This window comes from Bufo bufo, chromosome 11, assembly GCF_905171765.1.
Source record: "Bufo bufo chromosome 11, aBufBuf1.1, whole genome shotgun sequence".
Lineage (NCBI taxonomy): Eukaryota > Metazoa > Chordata > Amphibia > Anura > Bufonidae > Bufo > Bufo bufo.
Window position 1 is genome coordinate 22,280,953 of NC_053399.1, and position 22,382 is coordinate 22,303,334.

A 22,382-nucleotide genomic window follows, 5' to 3' on the forward strand; every position below is an offset into this window, starting at 1 on the left:
CAGAACTGCTGACAGAGTTATGGCAGCCACTGACTTCCCAGGAACTTGCCGTGGCCACACAACCTCACTGAGGTTTAAATGGGTTCTGCACTTTGTTTAAACTGATTATCTATCCTCTGGATAGATCATCAGCATGTGATCGGCAGGGGTCCGACACCCGGGACCCCCGCCAATCAGTTGTTTGAGAAGGCAGCGGCGCGGCGCTCACCGTTCACTTGAATGGAGCTTATCCGCGCCCAGGCAAGTTGATACTAGTCGTGACGTCACTGGGCCTGCGGTAAACAGTGAAAAGGCTGCGGCGCTGCTATAGCGCCGCTGCTTTCTTAAACAGCTGATCGGCGGGGGTCCCGGGTGTCGGACCCACGCCGATCACATGCTGATGATCTATCCAGAGGATAGATCATCAGTTTAAACAAAGTGCAGAACCCCTTTAAGTCCCTGTAAGAAAAGCGCATTACAAATAGTTGGCACTTGAAAAACAAAACAAAAAACAGACCCGACTATCTGGTTTAGCTCCGCTTGTTTATGTTAGCAGGAAAAACTGCTTAATAATTCCCATAGACTTACATTAACGCTTTAGCCACCAGCCTGATTTGTTTTGCCTATTTTTTCATTGTTGCATTCCATGAGCTATAACTTCTTTATTTATTAGGGGTTGGGCAAAACAGCAATACTGCCACTGAGATTTTATGTTATAAATTTTGCGGCGTTTCTGGGTCAGTATGTTACACTAACTTTGCACAATAAAAACCCTTTAAAAATAAAGTTTTTGCATCAACGCATCCCGAGACCCATTACTTTGTATTTTTGTTTGTACAGAGCTATGTGAGGGCTTTATTTTCATTGGTATCATTTTGGTTATATAACACTTTATGTTTGCATTTAATAGGTTTTTTTCTGGTGGTGCGTAAGCAAAAAGCAGCAATTCTGTTTAAATTTTTTTTTTTAAATACAGTAGTCACTGTACAGGATAAATTACATGATAAACGTGAAATGCTGGTCGTTACAGATGTGGCAATAACATATGTGTCTGACATTTTATTTTTGTAGTTTTTTCCTATTGAAAAGTGTTTTTTCAATAGAAAAAAAAAAGGTATTGCAATTTTTTTAAATTTGATAACACTTTTTTAAAACGTTTTTAACCATTTAATAGTCGCTTTTAAAACACATTGCACTATTCATGTTGTGCAATGTATTTTACTGTCAGTGCTATACTGACATCCACCAGAGAGGTGCAACCTGCTGAGACACACTGGAGGCAGTCCTGGCGCCTTTACTAGGCCCCGCGCTGCATGCACTGACATCGGCACTCCGCAATGTCATTCATGGGTGCTGATGGGAGACAGAGAGAGTCTGCTCCCTATGTAACCACTTAAATGCTGCAGACGCTATGGCCCACGGCATCTAAGGCCTCATGCACACGACCGTTGTGTGTTTTACGGTCCGCAAATTGCAGATCCGCAAAACACGGATAGCGTCCGTGTGCGTTCCACAATTTGCGGAACGACACGGACAGCCTTTTATATAACTGCCTATTCTTGTCCACAAAGCGCGAACAAGAATAGGACAGGTTATATTTTTTTTGCGGAACACGGAACGGAGCAACGGATGCGGATAGCATTGAAGTGAATGGGTCCGCATCAGAGCCGCCAAAACTGCGGCTCGGATGCGGACCAAAACAACGGCCGTGTGCATGAGGCCTAAGGCTAGTTTCACATCTGCGGCGTGAATTCCGGCAGGCTGTTCCGGCAGAGAACAGTCTGCCAGAATCCTCCGGGTCCGGCATTGCTGGATACAAACCAAATTCCCGCTGGCCCCATTAAGTATAATGGGGTCCAGCGTAGATCCCGATGCATTCCAGCAAGAATGCGGAGAATCGGCCGGACACAAACTGCTGCACGCTGCGGTTTGGGTCTGCTGAATCCCAGCACCGTCTGACGGATTAGGTGGCCGAATCTACGTGCCGCAGGTCTGTAAGTAGTCTTGGAGATTAAACGGCCCATTGGTATTTCTGCCGATCCGGGATGTTAGAGCAGGACTGCAGCTCATGCGACAGCTGAGAACCCGTGTATCGCTTAAACTACTTTCACACTAGCGTTAATATTTTCCGGTATTGAGATCCGTCATAGGATCTCAATACCGGAAAAAAACGCTTTCATTTTGTCCCCATTCGTTGTCAATGGGGACAAAACGTAACTGAACAGAACGGAGCACTCCAAAATGTATTCTGTTCCGTTTGGTTGCGTCCCCATACCGGAGAGCAAATCGCAGCATGCTGTGGTTTGCTTTCCCACCAGGGATGCGGAGCAAGACACAATAGAAAACAGATCCGTCCCCCATTGACTTTCAATAGAGTTCATGATGGATCCGTCTTGGGTATGTTAAAGAGAATACAACCGGATCCATTCATAACGGATGCAGACGGTTGTATTATCAGTAACTCTGCCAGATCCAGCAAAAACGCTAGTGTGAAAGTAGCCTTAGGCCTCATGCACACAACCTTTTTTTTTTTTGCGGTCTGCAAAACGGATTTCCGTTGTTCCGTGACCGTTTTTTCTTCCGTGGGTCTTCCTTAATTTTTGAAGGATCCACGGACATGAAAAGTGAAAAAAAAAAACTAAGTCAAGTTTGCATTGAAAATGATAGGAAAAACGGACACGGATCATGGACACGGATCACTATCTTGTGTGCATCCGTGATTTTTCACGGACCCATTGACTTGAATGGGTCTGTGAACTGTTGTCCGTCAAAAAAATAGGACAGGTCATATTTTTTTCACGGACTGGAAAAACGGATCATGGACGCGGAAGCCAAACGGTGCATTTCCCGATTTTTCCATTGAAAGTCAATGGGTCCGCGAAAAAAAACGGAACAACGGCCGCGGATGCACACAACGTTCGTGTGCATGAGGCCTTAGACTGAGCCACTGTGAAAAGGTAGCAACCCAGTCTAAGGCCCCTTATACATGTCTACGATAGACAGAAATTGTAATGATGTTTCTATTTAGGCTGTGCTTCTCCACTCCACCCCTCCCACTAGAGACCGACCACCAGAGTGACCAGAAATAGACGCCGAGATGGGGATGCTGAACCACGGACCTCGGGTTACCAGGCTGTTTACCAGGGTGCCAGCTGGGGCCCAGTCATTTCTAATTACACCACTGGCCTCGCCTGCATTGTTTGGCATCTGAGTTCCTCCAGTAAAGAAGCACACTGGTTTACTGCAGACCCTGACTCTCTGGACTTATTTCCTCCTGGGGTGCACCATGTCTCACCATCACTTCCGGAGAGCAGCAACACGTGGTGACACCTCAACGGTGTCTGGGGGACACAGCATTGCGTTGTGGCCACCCCAAACCTGGCCACTGCACTTCCTCCTAGCTGGCATAGATTCCAGCTTCTAGAACACAAAGCTGCTGAGATGCACCAAAATTCTTCTTCCATCAAGTGGTGCTTATTACGTAATAACAGTAATAACAGTCCAGAAAGGGGTGCGTTCTCTGTATTAGGAGTGGGACTCTGTAGAATACCTGTGTTTTTTTGTTTTTTTTATGATGATGGGGTGGGCACCAAAAGAAACTTTGGCAGAGGGCGCCATCTAACCTATGGTCAGTCCTGGTCATGAAATCAATGTGTTTCCCGTAAGAGGAGCCTCTGATTATTTCGTCGAGGAAAAATATTCAAGGGGTAGTTGCAGAAACAAGACCACCATCACTGAAAACAACTGCCTAAAACGTAACTTTTATTAAAGATTATTAAATATGGATCCCTTACAGGGGACCAATGAACACATGGACAAACACAGAGAGAGCTATTACCAACTAGGCAGACGCACGGGGCAACACGTCTAGGTTCCTGATGTCTGTCCCTGAATTGCCCTCAAACTATCCTCAGCCCAGAGATGCACCTGACTGGTAGGAGCCCTCTGTCCGCGTGCCTTGACTGCCTGTCCTTAGAAAAGCCCTTACTAATAATAAAGTATACAATACATAATCTACCAAATTCCAAAAAGAGGATACATGGTTCTTAGTTTTCACTTAGTATGATACACACTTCGTACATATCGAGAACAGTATAAATTTACGGTCCCGATCAAAAAAACAATATTAAATTACTCGTCCCAACGCGTTTCCCCTTGTAATATTAAAGGTTCGTCAGGGGACACAAGTATCAATTGATGCCAGTCAGATATCATAGCACGTGTGGGACACCGTGTAGGCCGGTTTCTAAGTAATCCGTCTGTGCGATTTGCTACATGTACCCACAGGCGATTATGGCCAGCCTCCATAGCGAATTTAGTATGATGGGCGGATTAACACCCTCAGTGGCCCGGCCACATGACTGCATTTACGGCCTAGGATTGGCCAGTACCATCTAGGACCGCCCCCGTTTAGGCCTAGTTCACACGAACGTATGGCTTTTATAGTTTTTAGCAGTCCGTTTTTCACGGATCCGTTGTTCCGTTTTTGAGTTCCGTTGTGTTTCCGTTTCCTTTCCGTTTTTCCGTATGCCATGTACAGTATACAGTAATTACATAGAAAAAATTGGGCTGGGCGTAACATTTTCAATAGATGGTTCAGAAAAAACAAAAGGGATACGGAAGGCACACGGATGCATTTCCGCATGTGTTCCGTTTTTTTGGCGGACCCATTGACTTGAATGGAGCCACGGAACATGATTTGCGGGCAATAATAGGACATGTTCTATCTTTCAACGTAACAGAAAGACGGAAATACGGAAACGGAATGCATGCGGAGTACATTCCGGTTTTTTTGCGGAACCATTGAAATGAATGGTTCCGTATACGGAACACAAAAAAAAAAAAACGTTCGTGTGAACTAGGCCTTAGGGTTTAAAAGTGAGTGTGTATGTGTTGACTAGTTGGAGCTACATCTTTTTGCCCCCTGGAGCCCCTCAAGCCATGCGCCAGTGGTCTGTGAGTGAAAACGGATAAGTATCACATTGGCTTTCAGTACTGTTTATTTACATTCAAACTGCTACACGTATTTTGACTCTCATAGACCAGTGCTGGTGTGAGGGTGCCCCAGTTTTTTGGTTTATTTTTATTTTTGGTTTTGTTGTGGATTTGTGACACACGTGCTATGATATCTGACTGGCATCAATTGATACTTGTGACCCCTGACCTTTAATATTACAAGGGGAAACGCGTTGGGACGAGTAATTTAATATCGTTTTTGATCGGGACCGTAAATTTATACTGTTCTCGATATGTACGAAGTGTGTATCATACTAAGTGAAAACTAAGAACCATGTATCCTCTTTTTGGAATTTGGTAGATTATGTATTGTATACTTTATTATTAGTAAGGGCGTTTTTAAGGCACGCGGACAGAGGGCTCCTACCAGTCAGGTGCATCTCTGGGCTGAGGATAGTTTGAGGGCAATTCAGGGACAGACATCAGGAACATAGACGTGTTGCCCCGTGCGTCTGCCTAGTTGCTAATAGCTCTCTCTGAGTTTGTCCATGTGTTCATTGGTCCCCTGTAAGGGATCCATATTTAATAAAAGTTACGTTTTAGGTAGTTGTTTTCAGTGATCGGAGCCTCTGATTATACTTGACAGGAGAGGCGGTGGGAGGGCGAGAAGAGGGTGTGACCTCAATATCAGTATCCCTGCAGTCGTCTGCACACAGCTTAGTTTCAATTTCAATGCTAGAAGTGCAGAGGTAAGTCTATCACCCGGCCCCCTAGGTATTTGATTTTTATGTTATATTACATTACTTTAACATTATTATAGCATTCCTATCTATGTATCTATCCATCTGCAGGTAGGTGTGCATGCAGATATCCATCCATGGATGCAACTATAGGTTTCTATTTATGCCTCTGTGCATCCAACTATTAGATTAGCAATTTTTGATTATTAATACAGTACATAACAAAGTCTAAGATTTAGTCCATTCCTAGAATAGCAAACTTTACCTGTTTTTGTAAAATGTGTCTTTTTTTTTGCACCCTGTACATCTCTGCTTTACAAGTATATAAGGCGAAAATAGATTCGATTCTTTTGCCATGCCAGAGAGAGAAACATTACCTAACAAGATGCCAGAAGACAAAGATGAGCTGAATGGGAAAAATAGAAAAAACGATCCCGATAATAAAAATGAACAGAATGGGAAAGAAAATAAAAAAGAGAAAAAGAAGTGGAAAAAGAAGTTGAATTTAAAATGTGGAAAGCTCATCAATAAATCCAAACACCTAGTGAAAGGTAATGTAACCGTATTAATACTACTCCTATTATTATTGTAGTATTTTTATTTTTATTAATTATTTTATGTTTACAGACCTTAGAATAAAGATATTCCATAATAAAGAGAAATCGCCTGATAACGCGACGCCCCCGTTGCTTCCTGATATAGATTCCACAGACCTCACTGGTAAGTCGTCATATCAGTAACAGGCTGCTTTCATACATCGCTTTCTGCTGCCATTTTCTGCACTTTTGTATTTTTAGTGGCTTTTTTGTTTGCACTTGTTGTTTTGGTGCTTATTTTTGGTGGTAATAATGCTAGCTCCAGGTGTTCGTTGAAGGTGTATGAGAAATTAGAAATGCAGGACACGTGTGTTTTTTTTAAATTTATTTTTGTTGCTTATTAATTTTTTTTTATTTTGGGTTTCTTTTAAAAAAAAATGCAACATGTTGCTATGCTTTTTATTTTTGGTATTGATACATGGTGCTCTCAAAAGAGTCACGAAGAAAACTGTGTGCAAAGAAAAGCATAGAATAATGCCACAAAAAAAAGCTGTAAAAAAAAAATAAAAAAATGATAAAAATGGCAAGAAACACAAGCGCCCAATTCTGGTGTATTTTTTAGTGCACAATTCTTGTACATAAGGACCCTTATAGTTACCTCTAAAGATATTGCAATGATATTGGCTTCACTGCTATGGTACAAAGTTTTGTACTGTTAGGCCTCATGCACACGACCGTTCTGTTTTTTTGCAGCCCGAAAACCGCATATCCGTAAAAAAAGGAAGCCGCCCGTGTGCCTTCCGCAATTTGCGGAACGGAATGGGCGGCCTATTGTAGAAATGCCTTTTCTTGTCCGCAAAACGGGACATGTTATTTTTTTTTTTTGCGGGGCTACGGAACGGAGCAACGGATGCGGACAGCACACGGACCCCATTGAAGTGAATGGGTTCGCATCCGAGCCGCAAAAACTGGGGCCTTACTCTTACAGCTTCCACAGGGGCTGTCACCCAGCTTTCCCACAGCCCAGAAAAGAAAATTTGCTGAATTTTGCAATGATACTGCAATGCCTGCATACTAATGTATAACAAGGTACTTTTGGCATTCAGGAGTCTGGGAAAGCTGGGCGACATCTCTTAGGCCCCTTTCACACAGGTGAATATTCCACGCAGGTGCAATGTGTGAGGTGAACGCATTGCCCCCGCACTGAATCCGGACCCATTCATTCCTATGGAGCTGTGTACACGAACAATGTTTTTCACGCATCACTTGTTCGTTGCGTAATAAATCGCAGCATGCTCTATATTCTGTGTTTTTCCCGCAACGCAGGCCCCATAGAAATTAATGGGGCTGCGTGAAAATCGCATCCGCAAGCAAGTGCGGATGCGGTGCAATTTTCACGCATGGTTGCTAAGGAGACGAGGGATGTATGACCCAGGACCCCATTTACTTTATTATTTTCCATTATAACATGGTTATAATGGAAAATAACAGCATTCTTTAATACAGAATGCTAAGTATAATGTCAATTGAGGGTTAAAAAATAATAAAAACATAAAACTCACCTCATCCACTTGATCGCGCAGCTGGGATCCTTTTCTTTGTTCTTCTTAAAGGACCTGCAAAAGGACCTTCACTGAAGGTCCTTCTATCTTCATTCAGCAGGACCTGCGCTGATGTCACCGTGCTCACCACGTGGTGAGCGGGATGATGTCAGCGAAGGTCCTTTTGCAGGTCCTTCAAGAAGAACAAAGAAGAGGATCCCGGCTGCGCGATCAAGAGGATGAGGTGAGTTATGTTTTTAATATTTTTTAACACTCAATTGACATTATACTTAAGAATGCTATCTTTTTACATTATAACCATGTTATAATGTAAAATAATAAAATCTACAGAACACCTAACCCAAACCCGAATCTGAACTTCAGTGAAGAAGTCCGGGTTCGGGTCTGGGTACCACATTCAGTTTTTTCTCACGTGCGTGCAAAACGCATTGCACTCACGTGGAAAAAACGTAACAATGGAACGCAATCGCAGTCAAAACTGACTGAAATTGCGTGCCTACTCGCATGATTTTCCCTGAACGCACCTGCATCGCATCCGGCCCTCATCCACGACGCCTGTGTGAAAGAGGCCTTATAGAATCTGATTTAGTGGCCAGAAAAATAAGTTATCTACTCCACATTTCATTATGCTATTTAAAAGGGGGTGTCCAGTTTTGAACACCATTCTAAAGTTGATATATACAGTAGAATCAATGTAATGTAAGTTTTGTAATGACATATTACTTATTTTGTGCTGCTGCTGCATTACACGGGGCTCATGAACCTCTATGGCAGCCCTGTTTAGAATGCAGCCCTATTACAGTCATGTACAAGAGCTGCAATTCCAGAGACAGCCTACGGACAAAAGTAGCGCTGTTTCTGGTAATGGTAGATATACAAATACACACCAAAACTGAAGCTGCTAAATCCCAGTCAGGATATTATTTTCCAGATATTGAGGAAAATGACGAGGACGAAACTTTTCAGGAGGAACTGGAAGAATGGATCCACATGGCGCAGAGAGTCTACAGTGGTTGGTCCACAGACAACAAGAGCAGAGAAGTGGTTGAGGCACTTTACATGCCCTTGAAGCAACGTGCTTTCGGAGTGATTAAGGATTCAATTTCCAGTGAGGGTGGAAATCAGCTTAAAGAGGCTATACAAGTTATAGAGGACATCGAGGAGCGGGAACATAAAGACCCAAGACCACAGGGGTCATGGAAAACCGAATTGGAAGCGTGCGTTGCCTCTTCAGTCATTGAACAGGTTGATAGTTTGCCAAAATTTTCAAGGGAAGTGGAAAATCCTTGTTTGGGGGAGGTATTAGCCACTCTGGGAAAGACGATGAAGAGCGGTCTAACCCATGTCATCAAAAATCTGAAACCTCATTTCCCAGAGGACTTTGATGTAGGTAATACATACGCTCTACAGTATCACCAGAAGCTCCGGTCTGTACTAAGCCTGATTACGGAGTATGAGCTGTACATCAATGAGATCCACGCCCTGCTGAGCTTCACCCAAAGCAGCTATCCTAGGTAAGTTCCCAATACTTATCACTAGGGACCAGGGAGAAGGAGGAAGACATCTCAGAGTTGGTCATTTCTTGGAACTAGGACTAGCATCAATTGCAATTTTAAAGGGGAACCCAACCAAAGTGATCTTCTTAGCTCTAGGGGGTGCAAAGGTAGGAGTTGCAGCCTGGCTCTGGTGTACTCCACCACATCAGCATTATAAATGGTACCTGGTAGGTGCGGGGGCCCTGTTAAAGATTTCCACCTGGGAGCTTCCAGAGACACTACTTCAAAGCACACTCAAGAGGGGAAGGACTTTTGAAAGGAGGACATAGGGGCTGATCTCATAATATATTAGCAGGCGCCTTGACGCATTTTGGGTTGTCCTACTCCTGTCAGTATTGTCCGTTGCAATGCTTTGGGTGGTCATTGGTCAGCTCGTGGAAGTGATTTCATGTGGTGAGCAAAGGAAGATAGACCTTCTAATATCGGTCATGGCTTTTTTCCCCAGCAGCATCCTAAGAGATCCAGTTCTGATCAATCACATAAATGTCGCTCAACTGGAGGAACTCCTACCTTCAGAAAAGGTCTGCCATCTTGAAAAGATGTATATACTTGATCAAAAGGTGAGTTCATTTCATGTACTGTACATTGTAAGAAAATTATTGTTAATGAACGTTAAAGGGGTTGTCCAGATTTCCACTGTAGACATCTGAGTAGACAGATGGGTCCTCTATTCAGGATCTTCATCTCTTTGCCAGAGTGGTGAACGCTGTGGAGGACCAGGCCTGTCCTATATTACATAAATAGCCCACTGATTTGAATGGACATAATGTAATGCTTAATTTCGCCTATGGTGGCGCTGCAGAGAAATGAAACACCCATTGACAGATTGCCTCAGTTTTCTAGGACTGTAATATTAATGACCTATCCTTTATTCTCTGACCTGTTAAAAAGGTGCATGATGTATTCTGTAGTGATTTTAATCTTCTTACCAGCGACTGTATTTTGTGAGTTATAACCTCCCTTCTGATCCTCAGCTGTGTCATGTGACCAGTACTCTGACTTTCCAAATAACACAGCATCCTATGTGTGGACAGGAAGCCAGTTTCTCTATGTATACCTATGGGAGCCTCAATGTCAGTCTCATAGGAATGAATAGAGAGGTAACGGACTTCCTGTCCTGTGTCTGTTAGAGATCAGAGTGCTGGTCACATGACACAGCTGAGGATCAGAAGGGAGGTTATAACTCACAAATACAGTCACTGATAAGAAGATTACCTTCACTACAGATTACATCATGTACCATTCTAACAGGTTAGAGAATAAAAAAAATTCAGCTAGTGCTACTTTAAAATGTCATTAATATCAGATCATTGGGGGTCCGACTCCTGGCACCCCCAAACGAACAGCTGTTTGAATGGGCTGCTGTGCGCCGAAACAGCTCAGCTTCGTAAACTTGGTAGTGGCGGTGAAGGGTATTGCAGCACTTTTTCCATTCACTAGAAAAACATGGCAGTTTTCTTACAAAAACAGCACCACGACTGTCCTCAGGTTGTGTGTGGTATTACATTAACAACTTTTTATTTTTATTTTTTTTAAACAAAGGAACAACTTGAGCAATTGATGACCAAAACTTTAAGAAGGGAAGAGGACCAGTGGAAGGAGGGACAGCCACCAGACATGTTGGAATCAGTTTTTCCTTCTGCCTTATCTGAAGACATCCTTCAGGTAGAAAATAAAATTCTAATGTAATCTCGGTCCTCATGATGTAATGGTTTCTGTCTGCAACCTACAGCTGTAGGCACAGTTGTAACCAAAACGGGTGCAAAGGAGCCTGGGAGAGAGTAGCTATAGGGGGCACTGCAACTAAAAACAGGGACGCGGCCTTAGAACCTGAAGGGGAGCCAAATATAGGGGTGTGACAATAGGACATGCAGAGATTGCAGCCACACGTGGGACCTGAAGACCGAAGGGGCCCTAAAAGTCTTTCTAATTTTATACCAGGAGACTAGTACTATAAATGATATGTCGTAGTTGGGGGCCTATTGCAGGTTCAAGTTAGATCTACACATATGACCATAGCAGTGAGCATTGTATACATTGGGCCCCACATTTTTTTGGGGGGGTACTATCTCTCCTTAAGGGCCCATGGCCAAAGCCGTATTGCGGCCCACATACGGCAGGTCCACAATACACGGGCACTGGCCGTGTGCACCCCGTATCACGGACCCATTCACTTTAATGGGTCCGCAATTCGGGAGATGCAGTACGGAGGCACAGATCGGAAGTCCATAGAAGCACTGCGGAGTGCTTCCGTGGGTTTACTGTACGTGCCTCCTCCGGTGCAGACAGATCACGGACCCATTTAAGTTGAATGGGTCTGGATCTGTCTACGCTAATTGCGGTCCCCAATGACACTGAACGGCCACACAGCGGCCGTGTGCATGAGCCTTAACACCAATAGAAACTGCTCACAATGTTTCCCATACTGCATGCTGCTTTCAGGGTGTTTTTGTACTGTCAGTTTTCAAACATGTAAAAAAAAAAAAACAAAAAAAAAAAAACAACACAACCCCCCCACAAAAAAAAAAAAAAAAAAACAAAAACCCAAAAAAACGCTACCTAATAAACAAAAATACTAGTAGAAAAAAAAACATGTTTGTGTGTCCTGCACTTCATATTACCTATAGCTCTTCAGCCAACATCTTGAACTGGTGCAAAAATAAAAAACACCACAAAAAATAAAAACCATCAACACTGTTTGTGAACTCTTCCCTAACAGATGTATGACGGCAACATCAAAGCAGCTGAAGCAATATCTGAAAATTTTGAAAACAAGTTGACACCGATCCTGGCAAATGTATTCCTTGGATTCCTCCAGAGGTAAATGTGAGAGCTCTACCAGAAGCTCCTGTGTCTACACACTGGACAACCACAAATATACATTAAAGAGGATGTCTAGGATTTAACTATTGATGGCCTATCTTCAGGATAAGCCATCAATAACTGGTGAGGGATGTCAGACTCCCACTGATCAGGTACTAATGGCCTGAGGGTTATCACTGGTAAATTCCTGGGCAACCTCTTAAAGGTTAAAAATGAAAATCAGACATCACATAGGACATGACAATCTCTTCCTAACAAAGCTAGACCCAGCCCTGTACCTCACATGGATCCAGAGATCTCCACATTCACTGCTCCAAATGTTACTACATGTATTTTAATCTGACAGCTCAGGGGGTGTGTCCTTTCTGCTGTTGCTCTTTCCCTGTAACTGCCATAGCTTCTAACAGAAGATACAGTTGGTGACAGTAGAAGATTTAAACTGAGTGTGTTCGACCAGCTCAATGAGACAAAAAAATTAGGAAAAGAACAAGCAGCAGGTGGCGCTATACAGATACATTTTATTGAATATCTCACTGGCTATGCAAAATTTTTTAAATACATGCAATTACAAAAGTATTCAGATCCGGATACTAGTTTAAAAGGACATCCTCAGAACATTGCGAGTCTGCTTCCTTTCGGACGGCGCCACCCTTGCTTATGGACAGTGTCTGGTACTGCAGCTTTTGCATGATTGGGGCTAAGCCACCAACCCAGACCCAATCCATGGGCAAAGAACAATTATAGGAGGCAGACGTTAAGGGTTGATACCATGCTACTGTCGCAGAACTACTCTCGTCATCCTCCGATACGTTGTAACTTTGTGTTTAGATATAAAAGCTCAATTTACAAACATTGCAATAAGAACAAATCGAAGGCGCATTTTATGGACATAATCATTGCCAACCTCAACTGCTGCGACCATTTCAGGTGAGGATGCCGACAACATATTTTGATGCATGCACTGGGTTGTTGTCAGAGGGCGCTCTGCCTCATGAGACAACAGCGGTATTATAAGCCCCAATAGGTTGGTCTGTTCATATATTTTGTCATACCAGAGTCTTTATTGAGCGCACAAGTGTTGGAGAAGACATGAAGAAGAAAATCTACACTATCCTTAGTGAGATAGAAGATCAAGGCTTCAGCGTCCTCCTGAATAATTTTTTTCAAGAAATTCAAGTAAGTATCAGACAAAGACATACTACTCTAGGTCTTTCCCCACTGTACCTCAGAGAATTCTTCTCCTCACTGTCCATGTTTTGAGGCTGCATCTCAAAAATCAAAATGGCAGCTTCTCCTGGAGTTGACTTACACTAACACAACTATCACTCCAAGATCTGCTGTCTCCAGGACCTGCAATTATCTCTTGGGTTGCCCACTGTTGGGGTGTCTGTGGAGCCCTTTGCAGTTTTTACATTAACCCTTATGCAAGGTGACTTGATGATGTACTGTACTTTCTCAGTGCTTCTAGGATAGAACGCCTCTGTAACGTTGCATGGGATGGAGCAAGCCATGCCTTTTCCCAATAAGCAATACTCAGATTCAAGACAAAAATAATTCACTTTGACTGAGGAACGAACTGAGCACTTATATGGTGACCTCCTTTTCATCTTTTTGGTTGCAGATCCACTAGTTCCCAAGGTTCCTCCTCTGTCCTCCAAGATGGCCAACCATTTCTTAGACTCCCTGATGCACTCTCTCTCTGCATTTGGTAGCCCCCTTTGGAGTCCCTGCTCCGAGTCCATATATGGCTTTGGAGTCCCTGCTCCGAGTCCATATATGGCTTAGGAGTCCCTGCTCAGAGTCCATATATGGCTTTGGAGTCCCTGCTCCGAGTCCATATATGGCTTAGGAGTCCCTGCTCAGAGTCCATATATGGCTTAGGAGTCCCTGCTCAGAGTCCATATATGGCTTAGGAGTCCCTGCTCTGAGTCCATATATGGCTTAGGAGTCCCTGCTCAGAGTCCATATATGGCTTGGGGGGAGGTCCCCCCCTCAAGTATGCCTGGGGGACGCCCTTGTGTATTTAACTTTTATTCCGTCTTTGCTGGGTCTCGAACCAGGGGAAAAAATATATGATATCAATACATTAAGAAAAAAAAGGCACACAATTCAAGATATGATCAAACCATGAGTGTCAAATAACAACCCATGTTAAGCCCCACACCCCCTTGTAAACTTTTGTTGGGAAAGGTGGCAACCCCTACGACATGACCTCAGATTGGTCACCGTTATTCACATGAGCAGTGCTGGCCAATCCAAGGGCAGCAGGAAGTGTCTTGGGCTACCAAATGAACAGCAGGCATCAGGTAGTCCGAGAAGCGGTGCGGCCATCTTGGATACCAGAAGAACAACCCAGGAATTTGTAAACCTGCGGCCGAAAAGGTAGACATCAGGTAAAGTTGCTGTTTCCTTCCCCAGTAAATGAGAATTTTTATTTCTTGAATGGGAGTGTTCACAACAATTTTTCTGGCTTTTTTTAACCAGTAAAAAAAAAAAAAGTGAAAAAGTGCACCTTGGCATCTACATTTTTTGTGGTGGTGTTTTCAAAGAGAATTGGATCTTACCACTAACATTTGGGTCTTCCACTGGCTGGCCGTGAGGAGGGCTCAGGTGGGCCCCTGGCCAATCGGCCCCTGACAATGACCATCCATGAAGAAAATTTTCTTTGTTCAGCCTTGTTTCAGAAGGATCAGACGGACAAAGGGATTGAAGAGTGAAAAAATCATGTCCGAAATTATTACCACCTCCCGTGAATATGTATCCTCCGTCACCACGTTATCTACTTCATGCCGCCAGGTAAGAGGCCAGATCATTTGCATATATTATATCATATTTCTCAGCAATGCGGGCACATATGAACATGGGACCAACACAGATGCCTTCAGCTGCCAAGCGCACATGTAACAGGTCAGCCAGTGTCATAGGTACAAAACTGCTGACAGATGCCCTTTAAGGGAATGTCCAGTAGGGAATACCTGTGGTGAAATCCACACTCACCTGCTCCGTGCAGCTCTGTGCTCATTCTGCTGGCGAGTATGGATTTCTCCACTGTATTCCAGGCTTGGGTGCAAACCTAGAAAAAAATATCCTGGACAACCCTTTTTAATTTATGCCTATGCAGATGGGTTTAAAACAAAAACTTAAATATCCATCAGGAGGAGGGCACTCAGACAACAACAAAAATCCCAATGATCAAATAATCACAGAATCTAATCATCTGTGATCTCCATAGGTGATGGCTGCCAAGGTCCATATGCATCTGGTCATTGAATATCTAACAGACATGAAGGATATTAGGCATTGCGATATAGATGAACAGAAAGCTCTGGCTGCTCAAATGCACAGAACCGCGGATCTTCTCCATCACTTCTGTACTGATCATGTAAGTAGTGTGGTGATGGATAACTGTGTGACATCCCCTGGAGATGTAGTGGTGGTCATAATGGTTGTCAATCAAGATTACTGTAAATGCCTGTGTGTTGGGTTGGGTAGATACTGCTCCTCTATGTATTGTCTGGGATGAAGGTGGCAAGGGCTATGGATGTGCCAAAAGATAGTCAAAAGAAGAAGGAGGGAAGAACATTCAGTGCTGGACTATGCCACCAGAGGATCCTCCAGTGGTCCCAGGCTCTTACACCATAATGGACACCAATAGTGCAGCTGAAGCCGACCCCAGACTTTAGAGTCTCTGAGGCCAGTCTTGTAAGGCTAGGTTCACACGTTGCAGCACAATTTTAAAACAGATTGCAGCCAAATTTCCGCTGTCCTGGACAAAAAAAATTGGGTGTGGTTTATGTAAGCCCCCTGCTTAGTCCTGGGCGCATTCCCATGGGCGGAGCCCATTTGTCCCAAATTTACAAACTGCACAGTTGGTAAACATTGTGCTCTCTCTCATCAGGTGATCACATCTTTCACGTGGCATGAAAAATCCTTGCATGTCACCAGAACATCTCTAAACAGGGAGATGATGAAAGTACCGTACATGACGCACCCTTATTTCCCCTTAGGGCACACCCTGGTATTGGGGCTCCGACCTGGCGGTGGCATGGAGAGTCTTTGATGTTGGCGAATGTGGTGTGTAATGCAGGTAGCCAAGGGCTGTGGAGCAGTTGAGGGCCCACAATGATGAGGCCAGTTTAAAGGGGTTGTCTAGTTTCCTATGTAGATGACCTATTCTCATCAGTATCCGAAATTGGACAAACCCTTTAACAGATGAACAGTTCTTTACTAAGTCCATTGTGGCAAAGTGTAGATATATGCACTCCCAAAATAAAGGCCCAGTTCTTATTATGCACGGTCTCACAAGACTAGGTACACTTCTTATTACCCCACAGTTCTTGGGGTTCTTTTACATGGAACAATTACGTGGCAAATTATCAGGGACGAACGAGAGTCTGAATAACCACTCATTCCCAATAATCTGCCTGTGCCTGATGAACGAGCAAACATCAGCATTAAAAATCATTGTTCCTGTGCAGCAGATCGTTCTGTCCAAACAATTCTGCGCAGGAATAATAATTTTCAATAGGAACAAGCGATCGCTATATCATTTGCATGTCCCCATAGGTCAGCAGTCACCTCCGCTGATTATTTGCTACGTTCCCGATCATCTGTCATATAATCAGTCCGTGTAAAATAACCCTTAGGCCAGATGTTATATTTCTCTACTTCTATATTTTTCAGGGATGTTATATCTCTTCTTTCCTCTCTCTCACCGTCCCCCTTTTGGCATTACAAAATGGCACTACACTGCCTAGCTGCGGAGTGTAGTCCTGTAGCAGATAGCCAATCTGCCTCTACAGTAGTCTCCCAGACAAGGGTGCTACGGAGATAAAAAAAAAAAGAATTTTTTAATTTTTTATTTTTTTTACAAAAGGTTACCTCCACAGTCTTGTGCTCATGCACCTCTCCTCCAAACAGGTCACTTCTCTTTCTCACAGGCTGCCGTTAGGCTCTAACCACTCTATTTCCCAAACCTTGCTGAATTTTCTCCATGGCTGCTCTGCTCCTCTCTCCCTGAATAATAACCCCTCCTCAGAGGGGATAGGTGGAGCAGCCCCACCTTGCAACTGTTACCAAGGCCTGCTAACAACTTCTATACCGTTTACAAAACAAAATGTGTCCGCCATACACAATAAAACATTTTACCTCGTGGCGTAACTAGAGTTCTAACTTCTAGGGGCTCCAGGGCAAATTTTGAAAGTACTTTTTCTTCCGCCTAGAATAACAGATCTCAGACGGAAATGGCTAAAACAGATGAAAAATGAGCATAACGGATGCTCAAAATAAAGGGTCCATTTTTTTTGTTTTGTTTCCGTTCTTCTTCTGACACATCAGAAGAAAGCAAAACGAAATGGTGATGTGAAGCTAGCCTTAGCAGTAGGCTACCAGCATAATGCACATGGTGCCGATATGGTCCAGATTACTATCTGTAAACGAGCACCAATCAACACACTACATCAGTGCATAAGAAAGAAAAACATCCCGCATAGAAGGACCCCTATTCTAACATTTCTATTCACCATTTTACAGCTAAGCGACGCACAAATGTCCAAAGCCACATGGGAAAATGGTGCCATCCGCAAGACAGCCGAGATCGTACAACTTCAGGATTTGGCTGCAATTAAACTCGATGTAGGTGTACTCACTAGCGAATACCCAGATATCAGGTAAGGAGTCAAAATGATGGGAGTTATCCTCTATGGGAATAGTGGAGTATATTTTTATCCGTCATACCAATTATACAGTAGGAGCGTTCACAATACAGCCAGAATGCACCCTGTGAAATAGTGCCGCAGCAAACTCCTGTTAGTCCTCTTTCACACGAGCGATACGGAATGAGTCAGGGTCTGTTCAGGGAAAGACTGATGGTTTTACACACAGGTTCAGTTTTGTCTGTGACTGTGTTCAGTGTTTCTATTTTTTTATTTTGTTTGTTTTTATAAGTGCGAGAAGCAAAACTAAAGAATAATACTAAACATCTCCTGGCAACCATCAGGACAAATGCATTGCATCCAGATGCTTTCTGTTTTTCATGCAAGCCCCATTTATTTCTACGGGGCCGAGGCTGTGGGAAAAACAGACAATATAGAACATGCTGAGATTTTTCCTGAACACAGAGATGATCGGTGATACATGTGCACAGACCCATTGAAATGAATGGGTCAGGATTCAGTCTAGGATGCTGTAAATCCACGATAAGTAGCTTCTAGTAGTAGTTTTGTGAAATCATGCCAATATACTGTATTTTAGAGTATTGCTGATATGGCTATTCCCCGCCATACAAATTACGGTGGCTGCATGGTTGGACATCACTTAATAATTTCACCTCTTTTCTTCCAGGAAGCGCCATGTAAAGTCCTTTTTGCAGATCAAAAACACCCTGAATATGTGTGAGAGGATGTCAGTAGTGAAAATAATGGAGGGCATTAAACGCGAAGATCCGCTAAGCAGATGCCTGTTCACGTTTATCCCATGTATGCCATGTTGTTGCCTAATTTTCTGATGCCGCGGTTTATCAATGTGTCAAGAGGACGTCACAGAAGGACTGGCCGAGAGCAGCCGACATACATCAGCTGTTCCTCCAAATGTCCCCTTTAGGCTACATTCACACAAACGTAGTGTCCGTTCCGTTTTTGCGGATAGGATGTGGACCCATTCATTTCAATGGGTCCGCATCAGTATATCTGTTCCGTAGCCCCGCAAAAAAAAAAGAACATGTCCTATTCTTGTCCATTTTGCGGACAAAGATAGGCATTGTTTAAACGGATCCGCAAAAAAAAAGATTTAAAAAAATGATGCCCTATGGACGTCATCTGTATTTTTTGCCGATCCGCAATTTGCGGACCACAAAACACATACGATCGTGTGAATGTAGCCTTAGGGTGCATTCACATCACCGTTTAGCTTTCCGTTCTACTGATCTGTCAGGAGAAAAATAAATAAATAAATAAAAAATCCTATAAAAAAAAGGGATCCTATTGCGTTAGTTGTAGCTATTTCCGTCAGAGATCCATTTTTTTAGATGGGAAAAAAAAGTCCTGTGTGCAGTACTTTTTTTTCCATCCCAAAAAATGGATCTCAGACGGAAATGGCTCAAACGGATGACAACTGATGCAACAGGATCCGTTTTTTTACTGGATACTGTAAAAAAAAAAAAAAAAACTGATCCTATGCATAAGGCTTTGTTCACATTAGCGATCAGCCTTTCCGTTCTCCTGCTCTGTTATAGAAGCAGGAGAACGGAGAGGACGGATTCGGCACATAACTGAGCCGAACGGAGCCTAAGGACCCCATAGACTATAAAGGAGTTCGTTCTGAGCGGAAACCTAGCGGACTCCATTATAGTCTATGGGGTCCTTAGGCTCCGTTCAGCTCAGTTATGCTATAATGAAGCAGGAGAACGGAAAGGCTGAACGCTGATGTGAACGAAGCCTAACTGATGCAACAGGATCTTTTTTTTTTTTTTTTTTTACTCTTTCCTCAAGGGAAACTTAGCGTCACATAGGGTTAAAGTCTTATGTGCGGCCAAACACAGGCAGAGAAAAGAGGAGGGCTCATATAGTCTATTAAGGTCGAAGGAATCCCACAAACAGCCAATAATTATATCCAAGTGACTAAAAATACAGCCAAAATCCAACAGGGGGATAAGGTAGTTCCCATGGAGTTACCCTTTAAATCTACTAAATCTTGAGTTCAGCCATAGAATGTCTAATGTTTTACTGTATATTTGTAATCCGTATCATCATATTATACCATGTTTTATAGCAAGTTTTTTTTTTATTAAACAAACTATAGATCCTATGAACACATACATATCAATGTCACCATTTGTAGTAGAGGGTCTGTCTCACTTCAGCAAATAGCATTTTTTATGAAGAGAAAGTTACTACAAGACACTTACTAATGTATTGTGATTGTCCATATTGCCTCCTTTGCTGGCTGGATTCATTTTTCCATCATTTTATACACTGTCCAGCATCGGTGGTCATGCTTGCACACTATAGGAAAAAGTGCCTGCCTCTCTGGTGGCCAGGACCGTGAGAGCACACATAGGCTGGTGCTTTTTCCTATAGTGTTCATGCACGACCACCGCTGATGGATTACAGGGTGGTCATAACCATGGAAATGAGCAGTGTATAAAATGATGGAAAAATGAATTCAGACAGAAAAAGAGACAATATGGACAATCACAATACATTAGTAAGTGCCTTGTGGTAACTTCCTCTACATGATGAATGCCACTTGCTGAAGAGAGACAACCCCTTTAATATATCACATGACAGTTTATGGATATGTTTTATCACCAGAATATATTTTCTTTGGACAATTTGTATTATGCCCGTTATATCTTTTAATAATTCTTATTTTTACTTTTATTATTAAAAGATTTTTGTACACAAACACTTGTTTATTTTTCATTAAATGTCTTTATTAAAAAGCAAAATGTCACTGTGTACACGCATTATTTATCCTGTACTGATCCTGAGTTACATCCTGTATTATACTCCAGAGCTGCACTCACTATTCTGCTGGTGGAGTCACTGTGTACATACATTACATTATTTATCCTGTACTGATCCTGAGTTACATCCTGTATTATACTCCAGAGCTGCACTCACTATTCTGCTGGTGGATTCATTGTGTACATACATTATTTATCCTGTACTGATCCTGAATTACATCCTGCATTATACTCCAGAGCTGCACTCACTATTCTGCTGGTGCAGTCACTGTGCACATACATTACTTATCCTGTACTGATCCTGAATTACATCCTGCATTATACTCCAGAGCTGCACTCACTATTCTGCTGGTGCAGTCACTGTGTACACGCATTATTTATCCTGTACTGATCCTGAGTTACACCCTGTATTATACTCCAGAGCTGCACTCACTATTCTGCTGGTGGATTCATTGTGTACATACATTATTTATCCTGTACTGATCCTGAATTACATCCTGCATTATACTCCAGAGCTGCACTCACTATTCTGCTGGTGCAGTCACTGTGTACATACATTACTTATCTTGTACGGATCCTGAGTTACATCCTGTATTATACTCCAGAGCTGCACTCACTATTCTGCTGGTGCAGTCACTGTACACATACATTACTTATCTTGTACGGATCCTGAGTTACATCCTGTATTATACTCCAGAGCTGCACTCACTATTCTGCTGGTGCAGTCACTGTGTACATACATTACTTATCCTGTACTAGTCCTGAGTGACATCCTGTATTATACTCCAGAGCTGCACTCCCCATTCTGCTGGTGCAGTCACTGTGTACATACATTACTTATCTTATACTGATCCTGACATATATCCTGTATAATACTCCAGAGCTGCACTCACAATTCTGCAGGCTTCAGAGCTGAAAAGTCTTGTCAGTTCAGCCCTACTGTCATGGTAACAGCTAGAAAGCCACACAAAATAAGCTAAACCCTCTTCATCATGCAAAATCCAATATAAATATATTGCACATTCAATGACCCAATAACACGATGTCGGCATCAGTTTAAATCATTTAAAAAATAAATCCATATGCAGTGTCTGTACCTTACGAAAGACCGTATCCATTAATGGTGAGTCCATGTAGGCCAGTCAGACAGTAACTGAGGTGGAAAACTGGTGTGCCTACATGCTCGGTGACATTTCGGGGGGGACACCCCTTTCATAAGGCATGCGCTGTGATACACGCTGTGTGTTTAAATAGCATAGATACTAATCCAATTGAAAACCATACAATGTAATCAATATAAAAACCATTCACAGAGCGAGATGCTCCATATACAAAACTGCCAACACACACTGCAAGTAATACCAGGCAATAAGGGGCAAAACACCAGACTCAGTGCTGGCTGCATCCTCCAAAAAAACATTAATAACTCCCTCCCAAAAAAAAAAAAAAAAATTCTGCAAAAATTGCAAAATGACCCATAAATACAAAAAAAAATAAAACTGTCACACCAGCCTATGGATTAAACCACAATTATTTCTTGCTGCCCTTGTTGGCAGGTGTTGGTGGCAGCGTCACTATGCCCGTATGGGTTATGTGGGTGTGTCGAGATCAGCAGGACCTCTGCCAACTGATATCTATTGTAGGAACATGCAGAATTGTAAATGCAGCTCTGAAGTAGAATACGGCTGTCACTCCAGATTAGCACATGATAAGACATACAAGATATTTACAAAATGACATCAGGGATGTTAAACTTGAGGATCTCC

At 42.9% G+C, this 22,382-nt stretch overlaps 1 protein-coding gene across 5 annotated transcripts; it reads left to right on the plus strand.

Annotated features, from left to right (window-relative positions):
- The first annotated feature begins 5,599 nt into the window (after window positions 1–5,599).
- Window positions 5,600–18,863, plus strand: LOC120981871 (tumor necrosis factor alpha-induced protein 2-like). Of its 5 annotated transcripts, XM_040411650.1 has the most exons (13): window positions 5,600–5,684; window positions 6,040–6,226; window positions 6,303–6,395; window positions 8,690–9,287; window positions 9,775–9,889; window positions 10,872–10,994; window positions 12,049–12,149; window positions 12,981–13,079; window positions 13,208–13,328; window positions 14,826–14,948; window positions 15,385–15,534; window positions 17,685–17,821; window positions 18,495–18,863. In XM_040411650.1, exons 2-13 carry the CDS (start codon window positions 6,061–6,063, stop codon window positions 18,655–18,657), a joined length of 1,989 nt encoding a protein of 662 aa, XP_040267584.1. In that variant the 5' UTR covers window positions 5,600–5,684; window positions 6,040–6,060; the 3' UTR covers window positions 18,658–18,863. The 5 variants fall into 5 exon arrangements, with proteins under 5 accessions (XP_040267584.1, XP_040267581.1, XP_040267582.1 ...); XM_040411647.1 differs by lacking the exon at window positions 5,600–5,684 and having other exon boundaries at window positions 5,997–6,226; window positions 9,778–9,889; XM_040411648.1 differs by lacking the exon at window positions 5,600–5,684 and having other exon boundaries at window positions 5,997–6,226; window positions 8,705–9,287.
- The last annotated feature ends 3,519 nt before the right edge of the window (window positions 18,864–22,382 follow it).